This window comes from Mobula birostris, chromosome X, assembly GCF_030028105.1.
Source record: "Mobula birostris isolate sMobBir1 chromosome X, sMobBir1.hap1, whole genome shotgun sequence".
In the NCBI taxonomy this organism is placed as follows: Eukaryota; Metazoa; Chordata; class Chondrichthyes; order Myliobatiformes; family Myliobatidae; genus Mobula; species Mobula birostris.
This window is the reverse complement of record NC_092402.1, coordinates 69,082,641-69,106,564: the sequence shown is the minus strand read 5'-3', so window position 1 is coordinate 69,106,564 and position 23,924 is coordinate 69,082,641. Positions and strand designations below refer to the sequence as shown.

General features: G+C 41.2%; 1 protein-coding gene across 1 annotated transcript in view; it reads right to left on the bottom strand.

The window, feature by feature from the left end:
- LOC140191809 (uncharacterized) overlaps positions 1 to 22,968 on the bottom strand; it is a 41,699-nt gene extending 18,731 nt beyond the window's left edge. The window contains exons 1-6 of the mRNA XM_072249594.1: positions 22,369 to 22,968; positions 16,578 to 16,767; positions 13,544 to 13,887; positions 11,719 to 11,861; positions 5,426 to 5,590; positions 5,153 to 5,304 (exon numbers count right to left, since the gene is read on the bottom strand). Coding sequence (XP_072105695.1) covers positions 5,153 to 5,304; positions 5,426 to 5,590; positions 11,719 to 11,861; positions 13,544 to 13,887; positions 16,578 to 16,767; positions 22,369 to 22,415 — 1,041 coding nt within the window. The 5' untranslated portion in view covers positions 22,416 to 22,968. The remainder of the gene's footprint in view (positions 1 to 5,152; positions 5,305 to 5,425; positions 5,591 to 11,718; positions 11,862 to 13,543; positions 13,888 to 16,577; positions 16,768 to 22,368) is intronic.
- Positions 22,969 to 23,924: the final 956 nt, after the last annotated feature.

Genomic DNA, 23,924 nt, shown 5'->3' with positions numbered 1-23,924 from the left:
TTAGATTCAATGACAATGAATTTCCAAGTCTGGATGGTGTGCCTGTTAGGATTATGCTCTATGTATCTGCTGCCATTGTCTTCTTGGGAGTAGGAATAGCAAGTTTGGAAGGTGCAAGTAAATGTGGTGTACTTCACAGACAGTCACTATGCATTAATGGGGGAGTGAATAAATGTTTAGGGTGGTTGATGAAGTGCAAATCTAGCAGGTTGCTTCTCGCAAGTTGCACTTATCCAGGCAGGTGGAGCACATTGCTTCAGAGCTCTGACATAAAGATGCAAAATTTATTCAGGGCCCCAGTAAACTCCTTCTTTGTTTCCCATACCAATCTGGGAATAGATGTCATCTGGTCCTGGGAATTTATCAAACCCCATACACCTCACGACATCTAACACCTCCTCATTCTTAATACCGACCTACTCCATTTTATCTACATACTTCTTCCATCTTCTTCATGACCACAAGTGGGAAGTATTCACCTGGGACCTTGTGCACATCGCCTGACTCCACACACAGATTACCCATTTGGTCCCCAAGAGGGGCCACACTTTGCCTGGCTACAGTCTTGCTCCCGATATATTCTAAAAATCTACACTAATCAAGTCCACATTACTTGCAACCAGTTTGTACTTGCCCACATATCCAATCTAGACCCCAGCTAACTGTGTACCTGGTCCAGATTCATGAACCCCGGTGACTCCGACCCTGACCAGTTGCCCCTAAATGGTCCTGAATTCAGAAAAGCTCCACTCTTGATACAATGACAACAGCATACTGTTGGTGGTGGTAAAACAAAGAGATAAAAATCATGTACATGCCTTTGGCAGCAGTCAAACAACTCTTAGGAGCAAATGCAACTTACTACCTTAAAAACTAACCACCATCCTATGATTTAATACTTTCTCTGACAATTTACTTTAAAACTCCGATTCTCACACCAGATTACTTTCACAAATTGGGTGGATACAGTAAAAGTTTCATCCGTTCAATATGATAAAATCTTAGTGACCTTATCTTCCAGTTTAAGATGGCGCTGCTGAAGCCCAGCAACTACTTACTGGCAACAAACAAAACAAAGATTACATCTAAATACTTTATTAATAACACTTATTCTTGTAAAATTTATAGTAAACGATCACCCCAAACAATAGAGAGGCAAGCGAAGGAGAGGCTGAGAGAGGTTCAAAGTGTATGGGTGCGAGGCAAAGTCGAGGCAATGTGGGGCCAAACAGAGTGGAAGAAAGGCAGATTCGAGGCCTGTCCACCTAAACCAAGAGCGAGATTTGATCGATCTAAGTGCCAGGCCTATTTGGAAAGTGTGGGTATGGGCTGAAACATGGCAGCAGGGTCCGTATCGATGTGGCAGGGCCCAGGCCCTAGTGCGGGGAATGACCCAATGTTTAGAAGATTTAAATGCCGGGCCAGATGGATTGAAAGGCTAGGGTACTGGACTGGTTCTGCTCGCTGCTCTGCAATGTTTACTCGGCTCTACACTGCACTGAGGCTGAGGCCTGCTCCGGGTTTTGTGTCTATGGACTCACTTTTGTTCTGAATGCAATTTGCTTACTTTTATTGTTTGCATAATTTGTTTTTTTCTCCCCCTCTCTGCATATTGGGTGTTTGACGGACTTTATTTTTAAATGAGTTCTACTGGGTTTCTTTGTTTTGTGGCTGCCTGTAAGGAGACGAATCTCAAGGTTGCATAAAGCACACATAGTTTGATAATAAATGTACTTTGAACTTTATCAACAAGGTTATGATTCATGAGACATTTTCCAACATAATAATTCGACTTCAGAAGTAGTCTATGGATTCAGAAGGACTTTGCATTCCATTCAGAATGTCAGTGATGCTATGGAATGAAATCATATCTGTAACATTTTGAAAGAAGAAAAGCATTAAATAAACTGGAACAAACTATAATAGCATTTATCCAATTATGATTTTTTGGGGGGGGAGTGTGTCAGGAGTCTAATATGAAAATCAATAAATTGCAGGTGCCAGAAATCTGAAATTAAACACAAAATGCTGGAAATGTTCAAGTCTGACAGCATCTGTGGAAAGTGAAACTGTTAGTATTCCAGATTTAGGAGTCTAAAATGCTTCGAGATCTGTATAGCATCTTGTTTCAAATCTCCAAATTTAAAAATAATGCATAGACGTAAATTATTTGTTGTAGATTAATTATTCACTCACATCCCCTGCTTGGCATCCCCCGTTAAGCTGAATAGGTTTTAATGCTGAGGCTCGGAGTATTGCGAGCAGTTTTGGGTCATGTATCTATGAAGGGTGTGCTGCCATTGGAGAGGGTCCAGAAGAGGTTCAGGAAAATTATCCTGGCAATGATTAATTCCTGGTTAACGAATGAGAGCACTTGATGGCTTTGGGCCTATATTCACTGGAGTTTAGAAGAATGAGGTGGCAGGGGTGCAACATTCACTCTCTAATTTTTTTTAAACTGCCGCACAGATCAACCATTGCTTTGAGCAGGAAATTTATTTTATTTTATTTTTTTATATGGCTTGTAAACTTCGTGGCACTTTGTAAAAAAGAAAATTCCAGCTGTACGGCAACAAAGACTACGTGTGCAGGAGCATTTCAGTTACTGTGTGGCCGTACACCTGTGCAGCTTAAAGGCAACAATGGCCAGGGGTGGGGTGGGGGAGTAGATTTCATTGTAACCTACCGAATATTGAAAGGCCTAGATAGAGTGGATGTGGAGAGGATGCTTCCGATGGTGGCAGAGTCTAGGACCAGCAGGCACAGCCTCAGAATAGAAGGACGTCTCTTTAGAACACAGATGAGGGGGAGTTTCTTTAGCCAGGGTATGGTGTATCTATAGAATTCATTGGCACAAATGGCTGTGGAGGCTAAATCATTGGGTACATTTAAATCAGAGGTTGATAGGTTCTTGATTAGTAAGTGTCAAAGGTTATGGGAAGAAGGCAGAATAGGATTGAGAGGGGATCAGCCATGATCGAATGGCAAAGCAGACTTGATGGGCCGAATGGCCTAATTCCACTCCTATGTCTAATGGTCTTACAAATAGAAGGAAAAAAAATCAAGGGTCGGGATCCCTAGTTATGGAGTGGTGTACTGCTGGAGTTTAGCACTAACACTGCAGCTTTCTTTGACTAAGTGTAGTGAGGCAGGGCCAGGCATTAAGTATCCACCAGCAAGGGCAAGATGGAAATAGAATAAAAGGAGGCAGCAGTAGGCAAAAGTATGCACGTGCTAGTGTCCATGTAGCAAGGACTGGTCTCACAAGCACCCCCTTATTATTGGGCTGAAACCTTGCCATGGTCAGTCTCAGTGGCAACTGGAGAACAATGGCCACAAATTATGCACAGGCCAATTTCAGGACTCTGTGAACAACCTAACGGGAGCAGGTGAAATGTTGCTTTTATCATAGACAAGGAATTTGGATGCTCTGATCTCGACTTCATTGCTCTTAAAAAAAAAAAAAAAAAAAAAAAAAGAGCAAGAGATGGCAAGAACAAGGAAAGGAAAACAGAAAGAATACAGTCTTTGTGGAATCAATTTCCACAAAAAATTGTGTTGTAGGTTTTCTATGTTTCTAAAAAGAATGAATTATCTGATGTCTCAGAGACTTTCCCTGTAGGATAAATGAATGTCTCTTGACCCTAAGCTCACTTTTAACATGGAACCAATACATATGCCCCAACTCTAGAAGCTACAGGTCAGGGCAAAAACCACAAGCTATGCCATCCTTGAGAAAACTCATCCCAAAGGCAACCAAACCGAACCCCCTGGTCGACCTCAACACTAGCATCTAAATATCCACAAATCTCTGGAAATGTATGATTAGCAAGGAACGCCAACTCTAACAGATTCACCCTCCTGCCAAAATACTTGGAGCACAATCTAATCATAACAAGCTCCATATTGTCAAAGACACACACATAAAACTTCAAGGCAACACTCATGATCCAGACACTCGTTTCATCACCCATCTCAGAACCAGAGTGCAAGCAAGTCACCCATGACCTCAAGGGTATATCAAAGAAAGCAAAGGCCAATTAAGCAGTTCATTTTCAGAGTTACTGGGAGCAAACGGGGTAGAAATACAAACAAACTGTAATAGGTTCAGATCTCAAGCTATATGTAATCCAAATCTCATTAATAACTCATTCATCTATTAGATCAATCATCAGCAGGATATTGTAATCTAAAGCCCTGTATTACTTCCAGAGGATGCCACAAAGAACCAAATTTATTGCAATATCCCATTAATTTAAGTGAAGATGGTATTTCCAAGGACTGTGGTTACCAACTTATCTTTAGACATTAGTTCGTATTTATTTGCATATGCCATTCACCACCTCTGGAATTCCCAAAGCACATTGTAGCCTATGAAGTACTTGTGAAACTTTGCTCCTGTTGCACTCCATCAAAACTGGCAGCAATTTGCACACTGCAAGGGCCACTACCAGAAGTATGATAGTGACCAAATAATCTGTTTTTGTTACAAATATGGGCTGGTGCACCTGAGACTGAAGGCTATACTAGAAGCAGCCTCTGATCAGCAGAAATGGCCCATAAATTGTGAGAACATGAATAATGCTCTGTCCCTGAATGCAGGAATAAATACATGTCAGGCCCCAAAAATTGTTCATTCCAGATATAGGAGATATGCTTGCTTCTGCAATGAAGTAGCTGTTAAACTCAGAAAACACAATCTCCTGGGTTATGCCTTCCAGAAGCTGTCATCCAAAGTTCAGTGCTTTTTCATCCAGAATATGGTGGATGGAAGGGGGCATGATGGTGTGTAATCTGCTAGTTACTTCAAGGTGCAATATAGCAAAGTCCAGTGCTGTATACCAAGCCTCTGCCCCTACAGAAGTCAGTCAAATAGAGTTGTACTTGCCAGGGAATCTTTACTCCCTGTAAATCCACTTAACAGCTTGGTCTTGGGCATTTCACATGGGCCAAAAGAAATAGCAAGGAACTCCGAATTAAAGCATGATATAGAAAAGTTATTGCCAAAATTGCGCACAATGATACTAAACTCAGATAACATTTTGAAATTACTGCAAGTATTAATTGTGGTAAAGACCTACACTTAAATTGCTTACAAATATCAGCCAAGTTTGCGGCAAATACTTTGAGCATTCTTTTCAAAATAACCTACCGCAAATGGGTTTTGCGCAGGATACTTGCAATGGAGCACACTGTCCTTCGCAGGGGCTTGGATTATCATGCTAGATTTGCCACAGAGGATGCCGAAAGTATTCCTGTCATCAGTCGATAGGGCATTCCCCAGTGCCATACTTTTGATATTACCTACATCAAGAAAATCCACACAAAAAAAAACTTGTAGCCATGGTCTCTTTACAGCTTCTGATATAAACAATGCTACTTGTTTGAAACAATACAGAAACTATTAAAAATATATGGAAAATACCTGGATTTAGATTAGATGGCTTAGAATTTAGGATGCTCTTTTTCACAGACACTCCATTTGCCAGACTGGGTTTGTCACTGATAATATTAAATGCATCAATTCCAATATTCGATAGGATGCTCTGTAATGCCATTGGATTACTCACAAAATCTCCATCACTATTGCCTATAATTGTATAGAAAAGTGTTATTCTGGATGTTCCCACATGGAAACACTGCTCCCACTTTAAACATGCAGAATACCGTGCTATTGTACATGCAGAATTAAGAGAAATGCAGGACTACATGGAGAGGGCAGGGAAACAAGACCCTCACTAGCTGCATTGCTCTTGCACTGAGTCCATTCCACTCTGTGATCAATGTCCTTCTTCCACAAGTGAAGTTTGTCATTCTAGTATCAAATCCTTAAACTCACTGTTTATATAATACATGGACAATTAGAAACACTGGGGCTTTGCTTAGGAAAATACCAGTGTGCAATAGCTTCCACTTTAAAAGGATGACTGAACAAATGAATGCTCGACATAAAAAAGCTATTAGTACAAGTGTTTGTAATTTATTTCCAGTTGGTGAGGGAAATGGAAAACTCTGCCATTTTGAAAAATGTAAACATTAGAGATTCTGGAAATCCACAGCAACACACACACACACGAAATACTGGAAGAACTCAGCAGGTCAGGGAGCATTCATACAAAGAAATAAATAGTCGACGTCTTGGGTTGAGACTCTTCATCAGGACTGGAAAGGAAGGGGGAAGAAGCCAGAAAAAGAGAGTAGGGAAGAAGTAGAAGATAAAGGTGATAGGTGGAGACAGGTGGGTGGGGGGAGAGGGAATGAAGTGAGAACCTAAGAGGTGATGGGTGGAAAAGGTATAGGGCTGAAGGAATCTGATAGGAGAGGAGAGTGCAGCATGGGAAAAGGGGAGGAGGAGCAGCATCAGGGGGAGGTGATAGGCAGATGAGGAGAATAGAAAAGGTATGAGGTAAGCCAGAGTGGGGAATGGAAGAAGAGGGAAGGAAAAGGGGGAAAAATTAGTGCAAGTTAGAGAAATTGATGTTCATGCCATCAGGTTGGAGGTTACCCAGATAGAATTCGAGGTGCTGGTCCTCCAACCTGAGAGTTGTCTAATCGCTGCAGTGGAGGAGGCCGTGGACCAACATGTCAAAATGGGAAAAGGGATTGGAATTAAAATGGTTGGCCACCAGGAAATCCTGCTTGCTGTGGATGGAGCAAAGGTGCTTTGCAAAGCAATCCCCCAATATACAGTATCTTGGGTCTCACCGGTGCAGAGGAGGCCACTTCGGGAGCACCGGATACAGTAGACAACCCCAATAGATTTGCAGGTGAAATGTTGCCTTACCTGGAAGGAAGGTTTGGGGTCCTGAATGGAGGTGAGGGAGGAGGTAAATGGGCAGGTGTAGCTTTGTTCCGTTTGCAGGGGTTAAGTGCCAGGAGGGCGATTAGTGGGAAGGAACAAATAGACAAGGAAATCACAGAGGGAGTGATCTCTGCAGAAAATGGAGAGTGGTTTGGGGGGGGGGGGGGAGGGTGATAGAGGATGGTAAAGATGTATTTGGTGGTAGAATCCCAGTGAAGATATTGTTGGTTGCAGAGAATGATATGTTGGATATGGAAGCTCATGGTGTGGTAGGTAAGGACAAGAGGAACTCTATCCCTGTTAAGGCAGTGGGAAGATAGGGTGAGCACAGATGCTCATCTTTAAAAAGTAATATAGCTCATGTTAAAGTTGGTATATCCTATTCAAAGAAACAGCGGGTAACACAGAGGCACAGCTAATAGAGCCACTGCTGCGCAGTGGCAGAGGCTCAGGTTTAATTCTGACCTTGGATGTTGTCTGCATGAAGTCTGGATGGTCTCCCTGTGACTTGTGTGGGTTTCCTCTGGTTTTCTCCCACATCCCAAAAATTGGCCACTGCAAATTGCCCCTAGAGTGTAGGCGAGTGGTAGAAGCTGGGAAGGGAAGGGGTGGACAGGGTTGATGAAAGTGAAGGGAGAATTTTTTTTTTTTTTAAAAAGAGGGATTAAATGTAGGATTAGTGTAAATGGATGGTTTTGTGTAGAATTGGTGGGGTAAAGGACCTGTTTCTGTATGACCATGACCCCCATGACAGACAGGTAAAGCACATGAAAGGGCACACAAGATATCTTAGTTGTAAATATATCCAACAAAATATGATAAACCTAACTTTAATCTCTCATTACTCAGAATAAATGAGAGATCCATAATAAATGCAAAATTCCAATGGAGGGAAATGCACACGGCAAAGAACATGTCCAGATGATAATAGTGATCATAAAGGTGCAAGATCTGATAAATGTTTACAAGAAGTTTAAAAGTTAGATATCCAGTGGCGCACACACATAGTACAGCTCAGGCTGCTGAGCTCTGGTCCTGACAATGCATCCAAACCAGAATGAGCGTCAGCGTGCTGAATAAGTTTCAGATGATCTACTTTGTCAGTACTATGCTATGTCAATGGGCTCTAATGTAAAGCATATCTGATCAAATAGCCTTAATCAGTACACACTGGCCAAATAAATTTTCAGCTATGGCAGTAATGAGAATACACAAACGGACATTCCCTCTTATCCAGTGGCAGGTTACTGAGATTGTGGGTTAAGTGTTAGCCAAGTCCTGAACTGGGCAACCTTTGGTTTACAAAAGGCTGATGCCAATTTCCATAAGCAGGCAATCTATGAATGCAAAGAATTTCAAAACAAATATTGTGTGCCACCTTTTAGAAGCATGCAGCAAAAGCAACAACACAATAAAAAAGGAAAGAAGAAATGCTCCAGTTTCACCAACACGATCCTCTTGAAGACAAGGAGATTAGGTGGCTCGGTGGCATGGCAGGAAACTTACCAAAAATATCTGTATTGCTATCTGGTGAATAAATGAATGAAGCACTTTTGAAGTTAATCGTTGCAATTCAAGAAAATGTAGTTGCCAATCAGCATACAGTGATGTCAATTAGGAGATTGATATTGACAAGGACACCAGGTTGCTCTGGTTTTTTCTTTGAAATGGCACCATAGGATCTATTACATCCTTGATGACAGACACTCAAGTTTAATGTTCCAATGTGGACAGCATGTCCAACAGTGAAGCATTTCCTGTATGGGAATGTCAGCTTAGATTTTAAGATCTGCACCCATAGCTTTGATTCCTTGCTACAGGCATCACAGTTAACATTATACCCACATGACTGTTCAGAGGTCAGTACTTAAAGGTGTGCAACACAGATAGATTACATGAGTTACACGAGCCTACAACTTCCATTTGCAGCAAGTCAAATTAGTCTTGGTTTACTAATGCCTGGAACAAAATAGCAGCTTCTCTGGGATCTGCAACAGGCAGTGGTGGAGTCCAATCAGTGATCCAGCTTCATGGAAAAATAGGTTGCAATTCTGTTGGCAACATAAAAAAAAAACACAGCTTCAAGATGTAACAACAGGAATTCTGCAGATGCTGGAAATTCAAGCAACACACATCAAAGTTGCTGGTGAATGCAGCAGGCCAGGCAGCATCTCTAGGAAGAGGTACGGTCGACGTTTCGGGCCGAGACCCTTCATCAGGACTAACTGAAGGAAGAGCTAGTAAGAGATTTGAAAGTGAGAGGGGGAGGGGGATATCCAAAATGATAGGAGAAGACAGGAGGGGGAGGGATGGAGCCAAGAGCTGGACAGGTGATTGGCAAAAGGGATATGAGAGGATCATGGGACAGGAGGCCCAGGGAGAAAGACAAGGGGGAGGGGGGGAGAACAGAGGATGGGCAAGGGGTATAGTCAGAGGGACAGAGGGAGAAAAAGGAGAGTGGCGAGACCCGACGCAGACTGGGAGACCGCTTTGCTGAACACCTACGCTCTGTCCGCCAGACAAAGCAGGATCTCCCAGTGGCCACACATTTTAATTCCACATCCCATTCCCATTCTGACATGTCTATCTATGGCCTCCTCTACTGTAAAGATGAAGCCACACTCAGGTTGGAGGAACAACACCTTATATTCCATCTGGGTAGCCTCCAACCTGATGGCATGAACATCGACTTCTCTAACTTCGTACCCCATCCATTATTTATTTTTATACATACATTCTTTCTCTCACTCTCCTTTTTCTCCCTCTGTCCCTCTGACTATACCCCTTGCCCATCCTCTGTTTTACACCCCCCCTCCCCGTCTTTCTCCCCGGATCTCCTGTCCCATGATCCTCTCATATCCCCTTTGCCAATCACCTGTCCAGCTCTTGGCTCCATCCCTCCCCCTCCTGTCTTCTCCTATCATTTTGGATCTCCCCCTCCCCCTCCCACTTTCAAATCCCTTACTCACTCTTCCTTCAGTTAGTCCTGACGAAGGGTCTCGGCCTGAAACGTCGACTGTACCTCTTCCTAGAGATGCTGCCTGGCCTGCTGCGTTCACCAGCAACTTTGATGTGTGTTGCACAGCTTCAAGATCATGGGAGGGGATATGCAGGTTTTTGCCTTTTGGGGTTTTCAAAATCTGATAGCTATTACTAACCCCAAAGTCAATATGTAAAGAGATCTCAGAACCAGAGAGAATGTGACAGCCAGAGTTGACCCATTGATATGGTTACAATATCACACACCAGGAAGGCCTTCACTACCTCACTTTGAAGTCATCAGTGGAATGGGAAAGATGGCAGTGAGGGGTGGCTTTTTGATTTCTATGACATTTTTGTGGTGTGTTAGCATCGATCACCTTTTATGATCTGGCCATCTAAGAAACAGAAGAAAATCCCATTCTTCATGGAGCTTATGTAACAGAATAGAACATTCACCGAAGTCACATTTTGTTTCTCATTAAATTTAGACGTTAGAAAAACTACTATTCACCTGAATGTGCAAAGTCACATCGGAACAATGTCAAAGAGTAAATGGTTATGTTGTGAGACAGATAGCACTTTAAGGAAATGCCTCTTCATTTGAGGGTAGCAGTGAAAGAGACAATACTCTGGTGTCAGTAGGAAGAAATGCATTCTGAAGGCTTATCCAGTAAATATTTCCAAATTCATAATTACTCTATTGAGCTGCCCTAATGATCATTACAGTACATGCCATACCTGTTCCCAAGGAGCCCCAGCAGCAGATGAGTGTGTAAACTGCCTGATGAAAGGAGACCAGAAGTAGGGAGTCCAGCTGAGTGTCAGCAGAACAGCAGAATAGGAAAATGGGTGCAAGCAAAACCTTACACATGTTGCAGTCTCAGGTGATCACTTGTAACTTCAGATGATGTCAGCTGATTTTAGCAACTGCCATGCTTTTCATCACTTTCTACTGAACTTACCTCAACTGTTTTAGAGTGCAAAAAAACACCCAGGAAATTGCAAATCACAATATCAATGATGTACATTTTTTGAAAATTAAATTTATTGGGATTTCTTGGTAAATCACATTGAGAGCAAAAAAATAAACAATTGGAATTTGGAGTGGAGACAAGCTCTTGAAATTTCAGGCAAAAATGCCCCAGCCCCATTTTCATCTCTCAAATGATTACTAGATTGGAATGTGCACTGAAATTCTCCACTACACTTTTTACTATTTGGATTCCTTGTTAGTTACCTGTGCAAAGCATGCTAACTACATTCCAAATTCAAACATCTGAAATGAATATACCAAATGTATAGTTTTACAAAAATGGAAGAATCAAGTTAGAATGTTGAACAAAAATCTGAAGATTCCAGCAATATTTATAAAAACTCCATAGGCCACAGTCATGGCTCAGAGACAAAAATATTACTAACTAGGTATTTGGATTAGTCAGTTAATTGCACAATTACTAACTTGCAGCCTGCAACTTCAAAATTATAATGCTTTCTACACTTAAACCTGCCGTTAACCCCAAGTACCACTTGGTACTTTTCTCCTACAAAGTGAAATTGTATGCCTTCCATCATGCAGGGAGAAACTGAACCCAATTATCACAGGGCTCTGTTTTCCATACAAGTAATGGAAACGTAATTTTTATCTTTTAATGAAAATGTATTTTGTGACTAAGCAACTGTTATTGACACCAGGAGAGGGCAAAACAAGTTCTCTTCTCCACATTACTGGAATCACGTGTTGGTAACAATCTAGAGAAAAGCAATCAACATGCTTTAGTAAAGTGGCTTTCATTTTATGTAATGGGTCAATTAGTTCAATCGGCTCACGTGGTATGTTGCCCAATTAAAATGGAGAGTAGGAGAGTAGAATGCACATGTCTCCCCATGTATTTGGCCCTCTTCCAAGGTAGCAACAAAGGATTTAGTCCAGGTACCTGCTTTTGGTTTAATGGTCTTTTTCTGTAGGATCTCAATTTTTTCTTTCACTGGGGAAGACGACTTGATCCCTGGTGCTAAATTCTGGACCTTGGAGCTCTTGGTTTTGCTTGGAGTTTGACTTGCCTGCCAACGATCAAAGCTAGAAAAAATAAGATAAATGTAACTGAATTGTAAGGATAGAACTTAACCACAAAGGAGGAAGCAAAAAACAGACTAAGTAGTTTAACATCACTGAATGCCATAGATGACTCAGGGACTGAACCTTGCTAAAAACACCTTTATATATACCAACCAGCTCAGAATGATTGAAATGATAATAGCGTGCATTACAAACTTAAAACGATTTCATCTGATTTAAAATCATTTCCTCTGACCTGCTCTGTGGGTAGTCCAGTTAAATTATATTCCTCAGACAATGGAGAAAAAGCATCCTGGACTTTATTTCTACAGGCAATGTGCAATTTTTAACAAGCTAATTACAAGAATGTTGCTTTCCATGGCTGGGGTTTTGAAAATTAGAATTCAGAATCTCAGAATAAGGAATAGGCACTCAAGACCAAGACAACATTACTTGATTCAGAGAATAATGAATCTTTGTATTTCTTTAAATAAGAGCTTCCTGGAGACCGAGTTGCCAAGTATATTCAGAAGAGAAACTTACCAAATTAAAGGATATAGGCTTAGTGTAGGAAAATTATGCCACGGTAAAAGATTAGTCATGAACATATTGAGCTGCAGAGATGGGGGGGATGGGTGCGGAAATGAGGGTGTTGAATGACCTGTTCCTACGTTTATTACTTGTGTTTTTATTGTATACTCAGGTGAGGGGCTGAATGGCCTCGTTATCCTTCTCTGTTCTTATAAAAGGCTCTGTTTTCTTAAAATCGCATTTCCCTCCCATTTTTCCCCAAATAGATTTGGTTATTCTTCATAATTTTGCAGAGATAACTGATTAATACTCTATAACTGACATTTTTGTTCCCATATTAACTCGTGAAGCCACTTTGTGTAATTTCAACTAACTTGTGCAGATAGAAATACTGCACAGTATGCCAATCCAATCATTTCATCAGCAAATAGCCTTTTTACAAGTGAAGTTGGTAAATGTAAAAAAGAAATATTCAAAAACATTTTAGGTAACTGATTGGTGAATGGATTTATAACTTCATTAGTAGTATGACACATGGCCCTCGAGCTTGCCATTTACCACAATCACAGTCAATCTGATCTGATGTGATATTGGCCTCAGCTGACACCTTCCTGTCAATTCTCCCCAGTCCAAAAGTCTAATCTTCTTGAGATGAATAAATTCAGTAATTCAGCCTCCACAGCTCTCTGGAGTAGAGAATTCTAAAGATCTACAAACATTCTCAGTCATAAAGGGGCAAACCATTATTTTGGAAAATGTGCTACCCACATGAGGGGAAGCACTTCTTCAGCATCATTGTTAAGCCCCCTTCAGAATCTTATGTTTTCAAAAATCCACCTCTCATTTCAAGCTTCAATAAGTATTAGCCTGACGAGCCTTATCTGAACTGCTTCTGATCCAAGAATATCCCACCGTAAGTAAAGGAAATGACAACATTTTTAAGCATGGCCTTACCCATGCCCTATAGTTATAAACAGGACTTGTCAATTTTTATACTCCACCCCCTTTGCAATTAAAATCTACCTTCTATTTGCGTAATTACTATCTGTTAAAGAGCTTCATGCAAGAAGACACCTCTTTGCAACAGCATTCTGTAGTCTATGGTTTCTCTGTATAAACATGTTTCATTCTTTAACAGTTGGCAAGCCTGAGAGAGATGAATTTTTACGTACTGTTTCTTTTTCTTCATTGCCACATTCTGGTCAATTTGTTGATCGGATGTACTAGGATTGAAGCCTTGCTTATCTTGGAGCAGTAGCTCTCCAGAGTTAGGCTTCAGGGTTGGTACTGTTTCAACTGCAGCCAGATCTGTATCTACCATTACACATTTGGCACCAACTGGACAACTTTCCTCAGATTTGAGTGACTCTTCCTTGGTTACTGCCAACGACAGTTCCAGAGTATTTTTACCAGTTGTTTGATTTGTGTTCACAGGCCCAGATGATTTGGCTCCTCTAGGTATTGCAAAGTTAAATGGAACTGGCTGTGTGCAAGCCTTCTTGGCAGCTGTTTGTTTCTAGAATAATAAAACAAAACATAGAAGTATCCAAGTAGAGAATAACCATATTCAGAATAAAATGACAAAGAATAAAATAACATCTTCTAAATTCAGTGGCATTCAGCAAGAAAGCAAAAGACTTAATTTGTTGATTTCAGATTTTGGCAGTTAAACAATTAAATGGGTTAAAATTACATTCAAATTACTTCTGATCTTAAATGAACTATGAAATAATGTGCAACCATTTTGAAATGTAGAAAACAAATGAATTTATTAAACTGGCTTTGAATGACAGGTGGAGTGACTAGCAATAATCTTTGAAGTATGTTAATACGACTTCAGTGATGAACGGATTCTTAAAATTGTTTACTCTAAAATCTGTGATTATTTAACACGGTTTTGTCTAGGAACTGTTATGATTGGCACTAATCTAAGTGTAACAAATCACTGCAATGAACATGCCAACTCTATATTAAGGTCATTGTAAAACGCATTGCGAGTTTCATCTGAAATGCTTGCAGTGCAGCAAAGCAACTTACAAGTTAACAATTAAAAAGTCTAAAATGAGACCCCCTATCATCTTTGGCGAGATAGCAAAATCAATCTCACGAGGTTGCTTACATTACACCTCATGGGCTTGCGGGAGAATGATGATGATCCAGGCAGGACCAGTGTGTGCCTTGCTGTTTAGATTCACATTCGAGTGCCTTCTTAGCTGAATATTTGGAAGTCTTGAAGTCTCCAGTTATTAAGAATCAACATCTCAAAGCAGATTAGAAGAGTGAGAGTTTCTAAATACCCCACCGCCCCGAAATGTTGCAGCAAGTCAACAGGCTCGAGCACCCATCTAAACCATCAGCTCCCTCCACCAACGTACTCTGTCTATGTAATGCACTGCAGAAACTTGCCCTGGTTTCTTTGACAGCACCTTTCAAAGCTGTAACCATTGCAACAATGAGGGCAGTGGGTGAAGGGTAATGCAACTCATACGGCATCCTGCCATTCCTTCCTCACCACTAGGCACAAATTGAGCAACACTTGGCGAAAATTCACAACCAGCTTATCTCTCCCAAAGTTAACATTTAATGTGCATTCTTAGTTGCACTTGAGGAACACACAGCTTCTCTCAAGAGCGTAGTGAAAGTCTGGAATTCTCTGCTGCTGAAGGTGGTTGAAGCCAGGAATTTGATATATTTTAGCTGGAATAGATAAATATTTGAAAGATCAAAGAATTAATGCTTATGGGGAATTGGCAGAGAGGAGTTAAGGCCAGTATAGGTCATCCAAAGCAAGATTCTAATTTTACCTTTTAACTGTGGGAGCCCTAACTTTGAACACACAAAAAATCCAAAAATTCCTGAAAAAATGTGACCTGGCTGTGATACCTCTGTACCAAAGGTGGGAAAATAAACCACAATTCCTGGTTTGATCAAATGTTTTAATTATAAGATCAGCCATGTGCAATAATACCATAGAAAAGCTTGCAGAAAGGAAAATAAAACCGTACACCCTATTGTACTTTATTGGGATGGTGTCCTGATCTTTTGTGGTGGAAATCAACGCTGACTGTATAATTAGAAATCCAGAGACATGTAGGGTCCACTGTTCCCTTTGGTACATGCTTTTAGAAGAGAAGCCTCCAAACTAAGCAATGACTTATTTCCATACAAAGTGAGAAAGTGAGCAAGTGAGCCCCTGAAGATTGGGGTAACATCAAGAAATTGTTCCAATTTTACTACAGTTAATTGTGCCACTGGTACCCCAGTGTGAGTGACTTCTTGGAAATGCTTTGCTAAAATTTCAATAATTTATTTCAAATGAAAATTCTGCTTACAGTGGTTCAGAAGATAACAATGAAATTCCTTCAACTAAAATGGACACTAAGTTGGAATTCCTTTCCTTTAAATAGGATGAACAACACAGGGGGGGAAAGCTGGAATGACCCAATTTATCTATGTTGATGTCTTTGCTTCACATAAGCATAGTCTCACCCATCTCAACCTATCCTTTATTCCTCATGTTTACTTAACTTTGTCTAATTGCATCTTTGCTATTTATTTCAATAACGCCTCTTCACATTTTCTGAGTAAAGAGATTTCACCATAACTCTAAAGAAGTGAAAAAAATCCTTTCTATATTTGCCTTGTAAAACCCTTTGATCATCTCAAAGACCTTGTTGGATCTTGAGATGATATTGTTCAGAAAGTTCTTCGGTAGTCAAGGATGAGGCATAAATCTTGTGGTTACAGCTGTTTTATTAGCTGTTCATAATAAAGAAATAACAGTAACCAACTCTCTACTGTAAACAAGAACCAAAGACAAAGAAAAGGCAAAGAACAAAGTAGTTATGGTTGTCATATAATGAAAACTATACAGATAAGAAAATTCCTTGATAGGAACAAGCTATGAAACAGTTTGACTTATGGTGTGACTCAGGCTTCAGACGAAGAAGCTACCAAAAAAAAAACCAGAACCAGCTATATTACAAATTACTAAAAATTCCAGTGAGCATTTTACAAACAGGTGATTATACAAACAAAATAAAAGCATTTAGAAAGTTAAACTACAAGAAAAATGACATTTCAGTGCCTAATCCACCAAGCTCTATCTCATTACCATCTGTCTCCACTCTCAATGGAAAAAGAGCCCCAGCCTGTTCAACCTTTTGCATACAATCAGCAGATTTCTTAAGTCCAATCGAAACTTACCTTCTGGAAGTTTTGATCCCAATTTTGATGCAACTTTTTGAAGTCTGGAGCTGATTTTACTTTGCACTTTTTCACTGGCACAGGTAGTCTACTGCCACGCTTGGTAGCTCCTTTCTCTGGCTTCACTAGGTCAGGACAGTTTTCTTTGTTGACGTCAACCGGCTTTACAGATCGAATCCTACATTCATTTCTGTCCAGAAACCACATATTCAGTTATTTTGGTTGGCAAATCACAAAGCACACAATACCAAAGCAAAATAATGGCATTTTACTTTCCTGTCAGGTATACTGAAACTAATTATATGCAAATGCATGCCTCCAACAATCAGGGGACTTTGAATCAAGGTGGAAATTAATGATAGGTCAAAATTGAAATTCATTGCCCCAAAACACAAACTGTTTCCTCGCTCCACAGCTACTGCCCAACATACAATAAATTTCCAAATTTATTGATTCAAACCATCCTTTGTGTAATCTAAACATGAGGAAATTTGCAGATGCTGGAAATTCAAGCAACATGCACAAAAAATGCTGGTGAACGCAGCAGGCCAGGCAGCATCTATAGGAAGCAATTCACTACTGCGAAGCCTCTTCCAGTGATGCCTACACTGAAGAAATCTAAATCTTCTCTTCGATGGGAGTTTAGTGAAACCCTCTCTCACTGCTCTCCATCTATAATTTCTTCGGCCCTTCAACTTTTGGACCACATTTTGACTCTAGTCCTGACGAAGGGTCTCGGCCCTGAAATGTTGACTGTACCTCTTCCTATAGATGCTGCCTGGCCTGCAGCGTTCATCAGCATTTTTTATTTGTGTAATCTATATGCTTTTGGAAAGTTATTCCAGATTGGCGTATATGACACAGATACAGAGACTACACGGCAACCAGTGATTACCTTAGAGTATCTATCCTGAGACAATATATTGATGTAATCATGAAGAAGGCACACCAGTGGCTATATAGTACTTCACATAGGAGTTTGAGATTTGGCACATCACCAAATCCCTAAAAAATTTCTGTAGATGTACTATGGAGAGCATTCTGACGGACTGCATCACAGCCTGGTATGGAGGCTCCAGTGCACAGGATCGAAAGAGGCTGCAGAGCTTGTAGCCTCAAACGGCTCCATCATGGGCACAACCCTCCCCATCATCAGGGACATCTTCAGAAGGTAGTGCCTCAAGAAGATGTCCTCCATCATTAAGGACCCTTATGATCTGGAATATGCCCTCTTTTCATTACTACCATCAAGGATGAGCTACAGAAGCTTGAAGACCCATATTTAACATTTTACGAACAGCTTCTTCCCCTCCATCAGATTTCTGAATATTCCATGAACACTACCTTGCTATTCCTCTTTTGCATTTTTTGTGTAACTTACAGTAATTTGTCTCACACAAAACAACAAATTTCACACCATGTATCAGTGATAATAAACCTGATTCTGACATTAGCTACAACAGCTTCGGCAACTCACACTGAAATAATCCTGAGAGGGGTGAGAGCTGCCTTAGCACAAGGGCAGGGGAATCCAATCTTACCTGGTCTGATTGCAAGAATCAGAGGCAGATGTCTTTTGGCTGGAAATTTCTTAAATATTTTGAATGACTCTGGATTTTTAAGTAGTGTTACAACATCAGTCTGGGGGCATTTTCTTGACCGCAAGCCTGTACCCTACTTCTTCCTGCTCTACTGCTTGATATTGACAAACTGGTTTAAGTTTCTTGAACCCTTGCACAAATTGTGTTCATTGCAAACTGAGCCTTACATATCAAGCATAATAGTCTGTCTCTAATGCAATGGGACCTCATCCAATGTGGGCACAAAGGAGTTGCTGGACATCAGGAGAGGTAGGACAAGATTACATACAATAAGAGATTAGTGAAGTCGGGCCTATACTCTCTTGGAATTTAAGAATGAGAGGGAATCTTGCTTAAACGGGCATTAAACAGGCAGCACACGGAGCCATTCTGAATTGATATCGTATCTGTGAAGTAGGATGCCGTGCACAATCCTGATTTGATAGAGACAGACGTGAAGAAGCACGGAGGAACATCTGGAGAAACTTCTGAAATGCCTGCTTCGCTGCCACTGCATGATTGAGAATCTCCGGAGGGAAGGCCCCAAATCTTCAGCCTTGCCTATTGCCTGTTGCCGGGACCGAAGCGCTCGGCAGAGATGGTGCTCGGTGCATCGGTGTCGGAGAGTTGGTTGGAGGCTTGGAGTTTTCGGACGGACTCGGAGTCGGACTGTGGTCGGATGCTTCCGGGATGGTGCATTGGCAAGTTTGCCGCACTGGAGGTTTACCGTCTGCGTGAGATGATGGGACTTTCGAGAGACTTTGAGACTGTACCGTGCCCATGGTCTGTTCTTATCAAATTACGGTATTGCTTTGCACTGTTGTAACTATATGTTATAATTATGTGGTTTTTGTTAGTTTTTCAGTCTTGGTTTGTCATGTGTTTCTGTGATATCATTCTGGAAAAACATTGTATCATTTCTTAATGCATGCATTACTAAATGACAATAAAAGAGGACTGCGTGTCCTCATAAGCTTAAAAAAAAATTTCCTTTTAAATATGGGGCTTGATAGTGTGCAGGCATGACTCTTCACGGGGCTGGAGTGTCTAGGACCAGGGACACAGAATGAAGTTAAGGGTTTGCCATTCAGGACAGGGACAAGAAGAAATTTCTTGGAGGCTCGTAATTCTTCAGAGTTCTCTGCCAACAAGGGCTATGGGAGGTAAATTCACTGCCATTTATCAAATCACAAATGGAATTTTGATATTAAAGGAATGAAGCTTTATCAGGTTACTTCAGCAAAGGGGAACTGGGGTAAAAGATCAGCCATGATGATTGAATGGCAGACTGGGCAGAAAGGGCTGAATGGCCAACTCCTACTTCTGTTTCTTAAACAGGGCTGGGTAGAACTGTGAAAGATTCTCGATACCAAGAGGGCTCAACTATGCTTGCACCTTAAGGAACTGCTATGCAAACTACCACTTAGTAGATCATGTGCTCCAACTTATTTTTGATGTGACTGGGATTGCTGGGGCTGGAAATCTGCCGACAAAAGGGCCAAGAGATAAAACTAGTCCTTCAAGTTCTAAAGTTATGGAGCTAACCTTCACAAGGTTTGACCCAATGGGATAAAGGATACAACTTGGTAAAGCCCTGCCCAGAATCAGAATCAGGTTTATGTGACGTGAAATTTGTTAACTTGGCAATAGCAGTTCAATGCAATACATAATATATAGAAGAGAGAAAAAATAATAAATTAAATAAAAAGAATAATAAGTAAATCAATTACAGTATACGTATATTGAATAGATCATCCCTTATTCTTGCAATGGTCTTTGCTAAAACTACTGCTGTACCCACATCGGCTCCCTACAACACACAGTACCAGTTTAATGCCCCAATTCAGTTTCTGATGATCACTTTAAGTAATATAACCTACTGCTACGGGGAGCTATTTTACATCACTATACAAAGACCTTGTTGACTGTGTGCATAAACATGATTTTTACTTGGCAAGTTCATTGGCTATGAACTAAGGCAGGTTAACAGCTTGTTAAAAGCTTTTATTCCTCAAGTTAATTAACATGATTTGTTACAACATCCAAGAAGCTCTCCACAATACCCTTACCTTTGCTCACTTCATATTTTTGAGTTCCAGAGAAACATTAACCATTTCTTCACTAATGCCAACTAGCCTGATTTGATTTTTGTTTGGAAATATATTATCCAGTTTTCACATTTCACAGGTTCCCATTCCTGTTGTTTAACGTTCCCTCAGAAAGCTCCTGCAAGGATGGCCCAATCCCATCATTCTGAAAATGGTTTTCACAAAATGATTACAAAAGCTCAGCATATTCACAGAGATTCCCTAACCACCTACAGTAGTTTAAGAGTTCCATCCCAGACATTGTAGACAGGTCACCTTGGTCAGATCTTCAATGTAATGAAGAGAACATTGTATAATATTTTGCAGTTAAGGTACAATCTGTCTAATTAAATGACCATCTTTTTATTTTCAGAGTGTCAGCTGCAATTTGATTGATACCCTGGGTTGAAGTTGGTGTGTTTGAGCCCTCATACGAAAAAAGTTTCCATATTTTAAAAGAAAACGGTTGTGCTAATACTAAGAGACTGCTGCACCACTGAAGATGTAGTCTTCTGGATCAAATATTGACCCGAGGCCTCATCCACCCTCCTGGGTTAGACGCTTTTATATTTAAGAACAGAGTATAATCCAAAGTAACACACACAAAATGCTAGAGGAACTCAGCAGGTCAGGTAGCATCTATGGAAATGAATAGACAGTCCACTTTTCGGGCCAAGACCATTCTTCAGGATTGAGAAAGAAGGGGGAAGACACCAGAATTAAAAGGTGGAGGAGGGGAAGAGAGTCAGCTGGAAGGTAAGAGGTGAAAGCCAGGTGGGTGGAAAAGGTCAAGGGTTGGCAAAAAAGGAATCTGATAGGAGAGGAGAGTGGACCACAGGAGAGAGGGAAGGAGGAGGGGACCCAGAGGGAGGTGATAGGCAGGTGAGAGAAGGTAAAAGTTAGAGTGGTGAGTAGAGGAGGAAGGGGAGGGAATTTCTTTTTAAAACAGGAAGGAGAAATCGATATTCATGCCATCAGGTTGGGGACTACCCGGATGGAATACAAGGTAGTACTCCTCCACCTTGAGCGTGGCCACAAAAAAGCCATGGACCAACATGTGGAAATGGGAATTAAAATATTTGGCCACCAGGAAGTCCTGCTTTTGGTGGATGGAGTGGAGGTGCTTGATGAAGTGGTCCCCCAATTTACAATTGGTCTCACCAATGTATCCTGATTAATACACATCACTCAACAAACACAGAACACACCTCCTCCCTCCTCACCACCATTCAGAGCCTGGATATAGATTGGGGGAGGAGGGGTGTGCTTTCACTCTGTTCACTGCACAACCAGGATATCCCAGTAGCCACTTTTGACTTCCTATTCCCTGAGCAATATGTTTGTCCACTGCCTCCTCCACTTCCACAACAAAGCTGTTGGATGAGTAACACCTCATATTCTATCTGCATCATCTCCAACGTGATGGTATAAACAGATTTCTCTAACTTCCAGTAACCACTCCCCTCTATTTCCCTCTCCCTTTTATTTTCTCTCACTCTGGTGACCCTCCCACCCCTTCCCACCTTCATGACCTGCTGCTCATCATCTCCCTCTGGTTCCCCGCCTCCTCCCCTTTAGCCATAGTCCACTGTCCTCTTTATCAGATTTCTTCAGCCCTTTAACTCCTCAACCTATCACTTCCCAGCTACTCATATCATCCCCACCCACCAACCTTCCCATAGACGCTGCCTGGCCTGCTGAGTTCCTCCAGCATCTTGTGTGTGTTGCTTGGATTTCCAGCATCTGTAGATTTTCTTGTGTTTGTGAACCTTCCCCCTCACCCGATTTCACCTATCACTTGCCAGCTTGTACTCCTCCCCACCACCACCTCCATATTCTGGCTTCTAGATCCTTCCTTTTCAGTCCCGTTGAAGGGTCTCAGCCTAAAACGTCGACTGTTTATTAAATCGCCAATCAATTTATTAAATACTCAATTGTTAAATGCTCTGAAACTAGCCGAAATTGGAAACAGTGCAAGATGAATGCACAACTGCCTTTTCTTTTATATTGAGTAACAGTTCAGTCAATGATTAGATTCACGTAAACATGCTTGTCATGAACCGTTGGTTGTGGTGCTTTTCAGGCGCGAGCTCAAAATGAAAATCTTCCCCCGACGATTCTCACCTGGAAGCTGACGTAACGGGGTTCGTTTTCTTCAAGGCCTCTGTCATGATAAACTTTTCTTTGGCGAAGGAGGCGCCCAAATTTCAACGTCCACACCGTTCCGACTTCGATCGCGACAGAAGCCCGTTCTCCTCAGCCGGTTCGAGCTTTCCGCGCAGAGTTCGCAAAGCAAAGTAGACTCCCGCTATTGGCCCGCTTCTCCGCCGAAACGTCCAATCCAGCGCCGGGACCAAAAACATCACCAAGGCAACCCGCAGAACTATCGTCAGCTCTCACGAGATAATCTGTCAATTTGAAAAATAAACAGAACATACTGGAACCACTGACTGGGTCAAGCACCGTGTGTGGAATGAAAAGCAGTTTATGGTTAACATTCGGGATTTTTTTGGTTAGAGCTCGCGAGGGGAAGAGGAAGAAAAGCTAAGTTTAAGTTGCAGGAAAAATGGGGGAGCGTTGAATATAACAAAGGGATTGCTTGTGTTAGGGTGAGGCCAGGGTTGTTGGAGAGTTAAATTGGTGAAGGGGACAGTTGGAGGATGTCAATGAAATGTGAGGTATTGCAAATAGTAAATCAGAGAAAAATTAAGCAACTGGTGCAGACTGGCCACGCAGCGGAAATAGTCTGTTCTGATACAGTGAGGGAAGGGACATTGAGTTCAGAATGCTGCACGGTACTGTGACAGGAAGTGAAGTTCCTCGGGGTTATGTTGGGTTTCACTATAACAGTGCAGGAAGTCACAGGGTAGGATGGTAAATTGATTCTATAAGATTGAGCCAGCTTGAGGGAGAGGGATGATGTGCATCTGGCTCTGGGTGTACCATGCAGGGTGTTCAGGGAGAGTCTGGAATGTACAAATCAAGTAGGGACTAATGTTTGAGTTTAATTTGTTGTTTTATACTAATTATGGTCTAGGTTATTGCTTGTTTATCTTTTAAAAAAAAGAGAAACTTATTTGCTTAAGTTGATTGCTGATTAGTGACATAAGTGGTCCCAGCTGAAAACCTGAATTTAAAAAAATGCTCAGCAGGTTAGATAGCGTCTGGGCCCTTTATCAGAATTTAAGAAAAGTTCAAAGATAGTTAGGTGTCAGCCAGTTCAGTCAAAAGATTGTGGGTTCAAGTACAGTTCCAAAGATGCAAGCACAAAAACTTTGGAGCATGTTCCTGTGTAATACTGCTGGAGTTGTCACACGTTTGAATACTTTGAGATATTAAAACTACAAGGCATCGGACCAGAATTAGGCCCCTTGACCTATCGAGTCTGCTCCATCATTCCCATTGTGGTTGATTTATTATCCCTCTCAACCCCATTCTCCTGCCTTTTCCCTGTAACCTTTGACTTAAATGAAATCTGTGCTGAATGTCTAAAATGAGACTAGATGATCCCTTATGCTATTTCAAAGAATTACCTAATCACATTTCTTAAATTAAAAAAAAAATCCCTGGTCACTATCATGTCATTCTTTGTGTAAGTTTGCTGTGCACATTGGCTGCTGTGCTTCTTATATTGCAGCAATGACTGATACACATAAAAATGTTAATGATGAAAGCTCCAG